This window comes from Staurois parvus, unplaced genomic scaffold (assembly GCF_062004578.1).
Source record: "Staurois parvus isolate SC_StPar_1 unplaced genomic scaffold, SC_StPar_1.0 ptg000564l, whole genome shotgun sequence".
NCBI classification, from domain to species: domain Eukaryota; kingdom Metazoa; phylum Chordata; class Amphibia; order Anura; family Ranidae; genus Staurois; species Staurois parvus.
This window is the reverse complement of record NW_028318360.1, coordinates 10,201,267-10,214,030: the sequence shown is the minus strand read 5'-3', so window position 1 is coordinate 10,214,030 and position 12,764 is coordinate 10,201,267. Positions and strand designations below refer to the sequence as shown.

General features: G+C 41.6%; 1 protein-coding gene across 1 annotated transcript in view; it reads left to right on the top strand.

Annotated features, from left to right (window-relative positions):
• KIAA0232 (KIAA0232 ortholog) overlaps positions 1-12,764 on the top strand; it is a 56,677-nt gene that overhangs the window by 27,124 nt on the left and 16,789 nt on the right. The window contains exons 4-5 of the mRNA XM_089691596.1: positions 7,032-7,122; positions 11,057-11,138. Coding sequence (XP_089547722.1) covers positions 7,032-7,122; positions 11,057-11,138 — 173 coding nt within the window. The remainder of the gene's footprint in view (positions 1-7,031; positions 7,123-11,056; positions 11,139-12,764) is intronic.

The window sequence follows — 12,764 nt, the reverse complement described above, 5'->3', positions numbered from 1 at the left end:
GTGCTCTAGAGGGATTGGAAGTATCCAGCATGTAGTCAAGGATCTTACTGAAATCGGCCATGATGAGCTTGGTAGGCAGTAGGGGAGCAAGTTTCTCCAAAAGAATATACAGAACAGCATCCTGAAAGGGAGGGGGATGTAAACATTAGCCACCGCTAGCTTTTATGAGAGGCGATCTCCAAGACAACTGCCACATAATGCCCCCCTGGGTCTGAGATTACATTGTGTACTACACAGCTCAATGTTTTATGCAATAGTATAGAGACCCCCCTGGCATAGGTAGAAAACGTAGCATGAAAGGTTCTCTGTATCCAGCTTCGCTTCAGAGAGGATTCTGTTGCCCATCAGGTGAGTTTCTTGGAGGACCAGGTGTGGAGTGTGTGTTCAACTATTGTAAAATGAGATCTTTTACATTTTGAGTTCAAGCCCCCAGACATTCCAGGCAATGGTGGGAGGAAGGGAACCTTCCCCTCTGCAGCAGAATGTAGGACCAACCTCGTTGCTTCTGTCTGTGAACCGAGGTCGAATAGCAAAATGAGAAGGGATAAAAAGAACATTTCACCGACCACATCCTTGGAGAATGGAAAGCATTAGGCACACTTTTTAGACTTTAAATCAGGACAGGGAGTCCAACCAGTCCATTGCAGAAGCAGGGGGTATCAAAATAGTGATTCGTGCCCTTATATTGAACCCGAAGCTTGCTGCGTTACAACATGCTGTATTGAAGACCCCTTTCCATGAGTCTCTTCTGGACATCAACAAAGGTATCTGATGTTTTTGCAGCCCAGGTGAAAAATCAGGAAAAAAGTGAAGATCAGCATTTTCAAACCACAGGGATTGTTGTCTTCTTGTCTCTGCCAAAATTAGGTCCCGAAAATTCAGTAACCGGACCAGGAAGGAGTGTGGAGGAGTCCTGGATCCCATTGGGACTCTGTGTGCCCGTTCCACCTGGTTGGCCGGGTAGACCGATTTGCAAATTTAACACTTGCCTAAAATAGCCCTCAACAAACAGGATTGTCCCCTTCAGCACCCTCAGGCAGGCCCACTACTCATACATTATTCCGGCACAATCTGTTGTCAGCATCATCATAGTGGGCCGTAAGGAGAGTAACCGTGAGCTGGAAGTCTGACGGGGTGTGGGTCTGAGAGGATGTTGTCTCTTCAACCTCAGAAATGCCCCTAATCTTGTCATTTCTGATAAGCCCACATTCTAATGACAGAGTCTATCTTGAACGTGAGGTATGATTTACTTGTCTCTATGGCTGCCAGAATAGTAGAAGTAGCGGGATCTCCAGGTAGAGCCTCCACAGGAGATAGGGGGACATCCCTGGGCTCAGCATCCCTGTCCATGTCCCTCCAGGCAGTCTGCACCGCCACTCTGTGTCCGGTCGGTACACGTGTATGCAAGATGGCTGCGCCACGTGTAGTAGGAGGGGTGCTCAGAGCTCCAGTACAGGGGTATTTCTTTTGTGTCCTTTGGGACAGCATGGGTAAAGAGGGCTCTGCTCCCTAGGCAGAGCAGAGTGGTCAGCTGAGCAGGATGACGGCTAGGTGCTCCCCATAGACAGGATAAACTAGCAGAATAGTCAGAGCCTCATGAGAGCACATCCACGCTGGTTCATATTCCGGGCACTCCCCTGTCCCAGGATGTTTCAATATGTTCCTTATGGTAGAAAGTTTCCACATTTTAAAGTACAGTACAAGACACCCTCCCTTCTTTTCCTTGGTTTACTCTGCATTGCTACAAAATGGAAGACTTGTAAAATGGAGGTGCCCTGAGGGGGTTTGCCCTCAAACACCAGTGACCAGCCAAAGTAGACTTCTGTTCCTCTGCTCCTTCCCATCCAAATCAGTATCCTCTGTCCCTTTTACATCCCTCCCCACCCCCTCCCCCGTGATGCCTGTGTGTTTTACTGTACCCTAAGATATGAAATTTACAGGGAAGTCAAAACTCCTTAGGTACCTGTAATTAAGGGTGATCTTGTTATGCTTTTATTCATAGAAATTTGTATATATTTGGACATAAAGAATACACAAATGCATTTCATGACACATATATGGCCACTTCAGGGAGGTGTAGGGGCTCACGGCAGAGGAGCCAAAAATATTGCTATTCTGTCTGTTTACCTGCTATCCATAGATTAGTCTGATTGTTTGGGACACCCAGACAAGCATAGAGTGTGACTTCTCTGTGGAGAAAGATGTTTGTTTTGCAAGACCTGACAGCAGGCATGCTTATGTCTGTTTCTTGTTTTTGTACATTCAGTTCCCATTGTCACACTAAGGTGCTTTCCTGGGGGATTTGTTTTGTAAATTTTTTTTTTTTCCCCCTGTTCAGATATTCAAACCATATATTCTCAATATTCTAATTTATACATGAGTATATGTGCATTGCTTTTGCCATTTTATACTAAAATATAACACATGCAGAGATGTGAATGGGCCCTAAGAAATGGTCAACTTTGTTTGCTTTGATAAATAGGTTTTACTACAGTGCAATAAGTAATGCTTAAAATTGACAAGTGCTTGTGTTCATATAAAGAAAAGTTTTTTGTTTATTTTCATTACAGATACCTGTGTAGCGCCGTCAATTCACACCGCTACTCTCTCTCTCACTAACCCTCAAAGAGCTTACAGTCTGAGGTCCCCAACTCCCATTCATACATACTAGGAACAATTTAGACAGGATCCAATTAACCTACCAGCTTGTCTTTGGAGTGTGGGAGGAAACCCGCACAGGGGGAACATGCAAACTCCCAACTTAGGGCTCATTCATGGTTTGCCTAACTTGTGTGTCACTGCATGTGCTAATGTACTTTGCTTTAAGCCTGCCTATTCATTTTGAATGGGCTGCTTACACTAGAACAAATAAGTACACGCAGCAGTTTTTCCAATGCAGTGCACCACAATGCATGGTAGTGTTGTGTGTGTTGCCTTAGTGCTTTGGGGTGCCATTCACAATGATGGGTTACCTCAGTGCATCGGAGATGTGTAAATGGTCTTGGTGCAAGTGGATGCTGGATCATCATTTGTATTAAAGGGGGAGCAGGCTACCTAGAGACTGTGCAAACCGGCTAAAGCTGGGCATACAATTTTCTTGTTCAAATGTCCTTTATATTTATCTATGTAGTGCAAGGGCCTGCCAGACTGCATCCAAATTAAGTGTTTTAGGTTTGACTTCATATTGTTTTGGTAAATCTAAAGGAAACCTGTACAAGAAAATTGTATAATGTATGGCCAGGCTTAGTCGAGAGGTTTGCAGGTAAGAATAGGCAAATGACTTGCATTCCATCACTGGACTAGTCTTCTGTGTATGGCTCTTCAACAATGGCAAGTAACTGGCATTTTAGAGATCAATGAACATTCCCATTCTGCTCTGCCTTCCTAGCTGACGCAGACCATCTGGTTCGTTAGCTGATGCTAAAAATAGTTACTAAGTATAAAGTGATTTAACATTTGTCACCATGGCTAACGGGGACTAAAAATCCCCCCCCCCCCCTTCATTACAAGCATCTTTCTGCTGTTTTGGTGGTTTTACATCAGCTCCAGATTGCTGTTCTTCCGCTTTAAACTTGAAGCTGTTCAGGCTATTTTTAGCTCAAACCTTTAGCCAAGCGCTGTCATGTGATTCTGTCAGTGGGTTGTTTGCAGACATTGAGATGCATGTTCTGGGTAAGGCGTTCAAGAGCTATGCTTTTCACAGTCGGGCTACAAAGCCCAACATGTGTTTTTTATTTTATTTTTTGTTTATTTTTGCTAAGAGCGAATTCCACCAGTACAGTTTTTATATAAACGTGGGAAGGAGGAGAACCTGCTGCTCACCTTCCAGCAGAATGCCTCTCCTCATTATCTTTTCTCCCCTTTTACAACCGATTGCTTTTCCCTAAGCAGTGTTCTTTCAGATTTATTTTAGTACATGCCTTGCTGTCTCTAAATTCATCCTTGATTGGCGTGTGCATTTTAATTAAAAAAAGAAAATAGTAAATGTTGACGCTTATTTCATATAGATTGTATATTGATGGTTTCATTTATATTTTAACATTTTAAAGTGTAAATATGTGGTGCAATGATTGCGTTGGGTGAATCACCCTGTGCCTTACCTCACGTGGCTGAGCAGCTGACAAGCACACAACAGCTGCTTAATCCTTCACTGCGACAGCCCACATTCCAGGAAAAGCAATCTGATGCACTGTGCCTGCCTGTCCCCAGCACAAACTCCATGTTCCCTTTTCTTTAATTTGCCATTAATCAAAATGATGATGCCAATTGCTAGAAAGCATAAATGCATTCATTTTCAGTTTCTGCAATGTGCACATACTATGGCAAACAGCAAAATAATTTGTAACCAGAATCAATAGTTGAATTCTGGCTGTTTGGAAAGATCTTCTGTCTCTTTTTTGTGTTTTGACCTTTTTGCCCCTGCCTTGCTAAAAATCTTCACATTTCACACAGTACCTCTCTTCAGTAACTGTCAAATGTGCGCTCACGGTCTCTAAAAGCAAAATCTGTGTTTTACTGGAGAATTGTTTGTTACACAAGGACAGGAAGCGGTGTCAGATCTCTTAAAGAGAATATGGGGAAGAGTTGAAACCTCTCACATTTCAAAGAATGTCAAAAGGAGGAAGGGAAATGTCATTACATGGTTTTACCAAGCACAGAGAATAACCATTGTTTGGAAAACCTTCTTCTTCTTTTTTTTTTTTTTTTTTTTTTTTTTCTTTTAATTCACCACGAGAGGAAAAATATAAATAGGAACAGGGGTTTTTTTTTTTTTTCCTCTAGCAGGAACACGGGAATGCAGTTCCAGCACTGAATGTATGTAATGGCAAGGTGTGCTTGTGGGTAGACTGATGTTAGCTTCTTGGGATCTATTGTTGCTGTAGGAGATCTATTGGAGGAGGGATCTATTGAGGGCACGGGTCTTTTGTTGCTGGCTGCTGGGGAGTGTGGTGTTGACTGCAGGGGACCTATTTTACTGCTTTTCTTGTGATCATTAACAAATTCCTCCACAAAATGATACTTGGTTCTATTTTCTCTAAAAGGGGCAGTACTGGGAGGTGTGTAGGGGGTGAAACCAAGGGGTGATGCTCAGAGGTGGGTAGGTGGCAGACAAAGGGTGACTCGGAATGGGGGGGTTCCTGCTCCTCTTCTCTGAGGGTGGGGGAAAACAGCCCCCAGTAGGAGAATGTTAAAAAGATGACGGGAATTTTAACTATATAGATAGAAAAACTGTATATGGATACTGTATTCTTGAAAACTTGTCCATCCATAGACTAGTTAAAAATCGAACTTCCTGTCGATTGAAAAATGAAGCATACGATTGTGCCATCAGTTTTTTGTTTCCTTTTCCAAGGGAAAAAAAAATAAAGTATGTTGGATCAGACACAAAAATCCACGTGTTGCAGCTGGCACACAAATTATGCTAAAAACGAATGATCTAATGATCATGACCAGAATTGTTGCTTGGTTTTCAACTCGTCTGTGGTCTGTTTTACTACGTTGCACTTCACAAGTGTAACTACTGGAGGGTTTTTTTTTTTTTTTGTGTTTGTTTTTTTTTTTTAAATGTGACAGTGTAAATGTATTAATGTTCTTGAGAATCTGGTTACTAAACATTTCTGCTGGCTTAGGAACCAAGAGTCGCAGATAACAAATTTGTGTTTGCAGAGCTGTTGCCTCCCTCTGTATGTAACCTTATACCAAATATTTTTTAGTCAGTGAAGGTCTTCAGAGAGGAGTTTGTCAGTAGCTGGAATTGTGGGAGGTGTCTGTCAGTGTTCTTGCTTCGTCCATAGTACAACTCTCCATTTTCCTGGGATATCCTGAACCAGTCTCAAGGATCCTAGAACAAGCTTTGTTCTGTTTTGGATATTCTTTTTCGGCAGCTGGAGGTTCCTCATACAGTGTAGATTGAATGGAATAATTGGTCACACTCTTTTGTTGAGGATAAACTGTCCCTCCGTACTCGTCTCGTTGACCATTATTGCAGAAGGGGCTGGAATGTTAATGTGCTTGGTACTTTCAGGTGCCCAAATGAACTATTCAATGGACTTGCGTTGCCTTTTGAAAGCTTGATCGTTCAGTTTTCAACTGTTTTTCCAGCAAGATACCAGTGTGATCTCTGGTGTTTTTTACACAGTGAGCTTTCCCCCCCCTTCAACCCTCCCCTAGCCATTGCCTACTATGTACCGCTCAGCACAACAGCATGCAGAATGTCAGCTGGTGTAAGACGTGCGTGATACAGGAACAAATAATCTGTTTCCGAAACTTCACTCCTTGAGCTATGGTAAGAAGGTGGCAAACTGAATTGGCTGTTACTAGTGTAATGATCCTTCATTTGTTACAGGATGTTGCAGTGGTGTCTCGTCTGCTTTGGGGTGAATAATTAAAGATTTAATAGTTCCTGAGCTGACGTCTGTTGTGTGGTACTGATATTGTAAAATGTCAGAGCTCATCTTAAGTGTCATGGCGTTCGTGATTTTTTGCTTAGTCATTTTATAATTGCAGCAGTGTGGTGTTGGCAGTAGATATATTGGTATTCACACTACTTTCACATAGTTAAATCTTGTGCTCTTACGATGCATGTTTGGCACCTACAATATAATACATCACCTTGCCATGCTGCACAGTGTTACCTGAAAGCACTTCAGTCTAGTTAGTTGATTTACAACTTGAAAGATTGGAAATGGTTTTGCATGCTCATGTCTATGTATGTGTCCAATATTTATATATTGGACTTTAGTTATCTACCCACAACATCAATTTCTATCAATTGCTCATTGTGCAGATTTTTTTTTTTGCTGTTTCTTCAGCTTGAAGCTCACAAAGAATGCTTGTATTTGACTGTTAGTCTACTGAATACTGTTGTTTGTCCAACTACAGATGCTAAAGGGAAATCATTTCTTTTAGTATAAATAACTACTAGTGAATCCCAGTAACAGGATTTTACATCTCGGCACACACAGCACGGTTTGTAATTGATTGTGTAGTTTTGGTATTTTAGTCATAAATTCTCACATTATGTTTTGCAGAGTTCTGGAATTGAAACCTTAGTTGAAGAGCTTTGCTCCAAACTGAAAGATCTCCAGAGTAGCCAAGGTGAACAGCTGATGACAAATAAAGGTAAAGGTCATGGATATTTAGCTAGCCTTTGTATAGTTTGGGCATTTTAAAACTGCATTTTAACTTTTTTGTTTTTGCCTGCAACTTCCTCAACTCAGAAGGTTCCCAAACATATAGCCATTGAAACATTTCTACAACTGGTAGACTTGTAAGTAATGTATAAAGGCTGAATGCTGGAATAAAAAGGTTCAACTTGGTGCATAGGCTCTGCCCACAGGGAGAGCTTAAATGCAAAATTATGTATTACTGGATTTTCAAAATGTATGCATGAAGATCTGAATGGGGAGTTGCCATTGCTGACAACCCTTTAACGCAGGGCTCAAATCCCACGTACTAGGTCACCATGGCAAATAGAAATTGCTTCCTGGCACCTGGGCTTTTGTCCACTTTCAGGCGCAGGGACACTGCTTCGCTAATCTAGGGATTTGAAATCCCCCACGGCTTAATCGCCTGTCCATACCTCTGTGTGTACAAACGAAGGGCGTTCTAATTAGCTAGCACCATCACATGGACGGCGCTGGCCAATCAGAATCCATCTAGCCATCCTGTCAGTGTTGGGAGGAGAGAGAGCTGCAGGGACTTTAAATCCCCGGAGAAGCAGTGTCCCGATGCCCGACAGCGGGGGATCGCAGGACATGGGGAGATGGGGTGGGGTCCAGTTTTTAATGTCACTTTTTATAGATCCTTGATCTCTCTCATTATTGTATTCCTCCACAAAACTGCCCAGAGCCAACTGGAACCTCTTGTCCAGCCTCACACTCAAATTCATGGCATACACAGTCTATGGCGACTCGTACTTGGAGATCTCCTTCTGTTTCCCATGCAGGGAAATGGCGGACAGCACACAAGCTTGACACAGTACACAAACACGAGATGTCTTAGAGATATCACCATGCATGTGCAAGAGACACTGACCGCTACAGCTTGTATGGCTTCAGGGCTTGTCCAATCACCAGCAAGGGGGCAGACCACCTAACACAAGCATTCCAAGGAATCGATAGTGTGGATTGGCTACATGGCTTATGTCCCCACGTTCTCATTCATTATGCCGTCTAGGGTACAGAGGGGCAGGCTCCAGGTCTGTTTCATGCCTTGTTTTGGCATGAGGCGAAAATGGCAGCAGAGCCTGGGCTGCTCAGTCTAAAATGCTCTAGCTTTTTTTCTGTCCCAGTCCGGGCCTAGCACCAGGCGTTGAGCAATTCATTGCCTGATGCCCTGAACATACAGTTTTGGGTGCTGGGTAGCCGATTTAAAAAACCATCTCCTAATTTTATTATGGCTTCTAGATTCAAAGCAAATTTAACCGGTTCCTGCCCGGCCTATGGCCAAATGGCAGCTGGCAAAAACCCTCACCGCTCCGGGTGGACGCCAAACGGCGTCCTTTCGGGCATGCATGGTTTGCATGCCCGCAGAGCCGCGCAGTGGCGCGATCTGTCTCGAATACCATGTGACCTGCTTTGACCAATCACAGCAGGTCACATGACAGTTGTATACAATGGATGGCTTCCTATCATGCCATCCATTGTATACAAGTGTGGCTAGCTGTGAATGGTCACAGCGATCACATTAACAAGCTGGGCCAATCACACCCCAGCTGTGTCGTGATTAGCTGTGGCCAAATCACAGTTAAGGAAAAAAAAAATCCTGAATGAATCGATTTCATTCAGGTAAATGCTTGCTTTTAGCAAAGTAATTCTTTGCTATAAGCAAATTGTGTAAAAAAAAAAAAAAAAAAAAAAAATTCCCCAAAGTAGTACAATGTTACTATGGTAACATTGTACTACTTTGGTCATAGTGAAATATGAAAAGAAAAATCTTAGAGAAATTTAGTAAAAAATTAAAAAAAAATTATAAATTTTTTTTTTTTCGTACTGTCACCAGTCAGTGTCCCTGATCACCGCCATTCCAGTTATATGATCAAACTGTACTGCACTGGTGACAGTATGTTAAAAAAAAAAAAAATAAATAGTGAAAATCATTTTTTTCTTCTGAAAAATTGACAAAAATTACAACTTCAAAAAACTCGCCATGTCTCTTATGAAGTACGTTGGACTGTCTACTTTGCAAAAAGTGGTAATTTGGGGGATATCTGTACTGTTCTGACATTTTTGGACCTCAAGAAATTAGATTGGCTGTCAGTACTTCGGGATTGATCAATTTTCAGATATATCCCATAGTCTGTGAACTCTAACTTTCCTACAGACTAAATAATAAATACTAATTTGGGTTATTTTCACCAAAGACATGTAGCAGAATACATCTCGGCCTAAATTTATGAAGAACAATTATTTGCACACTTTTATAACAGAAACAAAACATGTTTTTTTTTTTTTTTTTGTTTTGTTTTTTGTCTTTTTTCCCCCAAATTTTTGGTCTTTTTATTTAGCAAAAAATAAAAACCCCAGCGGTGATTAAATACCACCAAAAGAAAGCTCTAGTTGTGTGAAGAAAATGATAAAATTTTAGTTTGGGAACAATGTTGTATGACCGCGCAATTGTCATTCAAAGCGTGAGAGCGCAGAAACCTGAAAATTTGGCCTGGGCAGGAAGGGGGTAAAAGTGCCCGGTATGGAAGGGGTTAATGATGCTTTAATGATGTGGTCTTTGGAGAAGTCATCCTGATCCGTGTCACTGTGTAGTGAAATGGAACATGCATACAGTAAAATCTGAACTCTGCTTGCTTGTTTCAGTTACTCTTAAGGTAGTGAATGCAGATTTAGAATGTTTTTCAAAAAAACAAGTCAGCAGTGGCTTCTACTATATTCTATCTGATTCCCTTTCATATAATCTGGATATCTGCTTTAAAGTGAATGCATTTTTAAATAAGAAACAAGTAGTGCAAGCAGGACCAGTCATAGTAAGTCAAGCACCCTATGGCACACTTGCCTCCCAAAAGCCCCCTCTAGTGATGCAACAATCACTTTGCTTTCCGTTTTTATCACTCCATTGGCACCGCAGACATTTTTAGTCTTCTTTTGGGTCCAGTTTTTTCAGCCCCCTTGATTGGCCAGCCTCTCATATCAACCATGCATGCTTCAGGGAGGTAATTCCTGTTACCCAAGACTTGTTGCGATTGTACACTCAAGTATACATGCGCCGCTTAATGTACTATTGCAAGAATATTGCTGGCAGATAGAGAAAGCTATTTTATTGTAAGATTATCCTTCGGCAGCACTGTTTTTTTGCTTTTTTTTTTTTTTTTGTTTGTTTTTTTTTCCTTTCACTTTGATACTGAAGAGACGTACAAGATGTCACTATTAAAGAAAAATAACTGAAAAATTCTCTGAATACACTAAACTTAATGTGCTGCTACTAATGTTGTGCTACACTTAGGGGTTCCATCCACTAGCCTTTATGGCAATACTTCTAGTCCTATAATGACACAGGGATTGGAGGGAGTAACCAAAGTGCAACAAGAAAACTGAATTCTGACACGAAAGTTTCATCTTTTAAATATTGTTCACCCAGAATTTTCTCCTCCATGCAGCGTAGATTACCAGCACAGTCAGTGACTATGAAACTTTCTACTTATGTTTTTGAGGAATATTTGTTTCAAGAAAATTAAAAAAATAAAGCAACAGTGACCTTCATATTTAATCTGTATATCTTGTCATGCACAAATGTAATTGTGCCGTAAAGTGACTTTGTGGCTAAAGTTAATATTCCCCTGCAGAGAAGATCCTTAATCAATACTTTCCACCTACCTAGCAGGCCTCTCCAATCTAAACTTGGTGTTCAGGCCGCACTGTTGCATTCATTTCAGGTTCTTCCACAAGTGCACCCCACTTCCCATGCAGTGTTTATGGCACAAGTTACAAAACACTAGGCATCCCGCCCGTGTGTGAGCCAACATTTACACAGTCCTCCAGGTATCTGCTTTTGTAGCCTGTGGATATATATGCATGTTACTGACCTATATAATAAAATTTTGCAGATGAGAAGACTAGCAAGACTGTAGATGGATTGCTGTCACCAGAAGCTACATCATCTCTAGCAAGAAAGGATCAGGCTGAAATGTAAATATCCATTAAACCTCTTAAAACAGATCTTTGAAAAAAAAATGTATATCCTAAGTGAGGTTTGTATTATAATCAACGGCAGGTAATATGCAAAAATGATTAAACATGAGGAAAAAATAACCCCAAACACGTCATGATGAAAGATGAAAACAAGCTTGGAGATGTGGTGGACAGTGATGAGATGGTTGATACTGTTATATTTGCTGAACTCTAGGCAAACCTCTAAAGAGCTAATGAAATACACATGTGGGAGCTGTTTACCTGCTAAGGAATTTAATTCTGATATTTGCACAGCCCTTCCAGACACCACAACAAGGAGTATGTCACCACGTTTTATTTCAGAGCCTAATTCCATGTTTAAAGTCATTTTAAAGTGTTCCTTTACTAATATTTGGCTGCTGTTTGCATTGAATAAACTGTTTGTAGCACCAGCTGCACACAGTATACAGTGCTGTGTTCCAGCAGTGGTACAAGGATTTCCTTGCCTTACCGAAATTTAAAGCAAATTGAACTGAGCACTGCTCAGCCATTCACAGGTGGCTTTGTATTTTGTGACTGAATAGGCTTTCTCTGACTGGCTAGAGTTGGAGGTCATGATGTTTTCCACCTTCCTCTCCACTTCAGCCAATTTAGAGAGCCTTGTATTCCTGAAATATAAAGCTTCCTGTGAATGGTTTAGCAGTGCTCAGCCCCTTTCCATTTTGTTCTGGGAAGTCCTGGTACCGTTGCTAGTACACGGCACTCTATACAGTTTATACCACCTTGTCAGCGGCCACATTTTTTAGTGTAGGAATAGCTTGATGGTCCAGTATGGCCTAAACAAACTTTAAAATAGAAAACAATCTGGAGTTAGAGTATACAGTTATATATTTTTTGAACAAAAAAACTCAGATCCAAACATCCACACAAGTGATATGCACGTATGGATCTCTCCTATCCTGCTATTGTATTCTTTCACGGGTGTCGTTTGACTTCTGTTGAACAAACGGGCTCGCACAGACCAAAATTCAGGACAGGTCATCCCAGTTTAAAACGTGAACTGTTGATACTTCCTTCACCTGCCTTTTGATTGCACAGTGAAGGAGCTGCAGCAGACTGAGGTGATCTTTTGCTATCTCCTCCTGTCAGCTTGCTGTTTGTCAGAAAACTTTCATGGAGTACACATTTTTGGCTTCCAGTGCTATCTCTCCCTCTGCAAATCTGGGTGCTGCTGTATAGGGGATCGCAGGAGGCTGATACAATGTTAAATTCAGGCATTTGAAACTAGATACAGTTGTTATAATAATACAGGACTTCTATACCACCGACAGTTTGCTCAGCGCTTTACATTATGGCGGGAGACAGTACAGTAACAATACAGTTCAATACAAGAAGGATTAGAGGGCCCTGCTCTTTGGAGCTTACAATCTAGGAGGGAGGGGATAGTGGTACAAAAGGTAATTAGCTGTGGGGGATGGAGTGGTTGGGGGAGTAGGGGATTCCAGTAGTTAGCCGGGGTCAGGGTAGGCTTCCCTAAAGAGATGAGTTTTTAGAGTGCGCCTAAAAGTGAGCAGGGTAGGCAATAGCCTGATAGCTTGAAGTAAGGGAGTTCCAGAGGATGGGTGAAGCCCATGAGAAATCCTG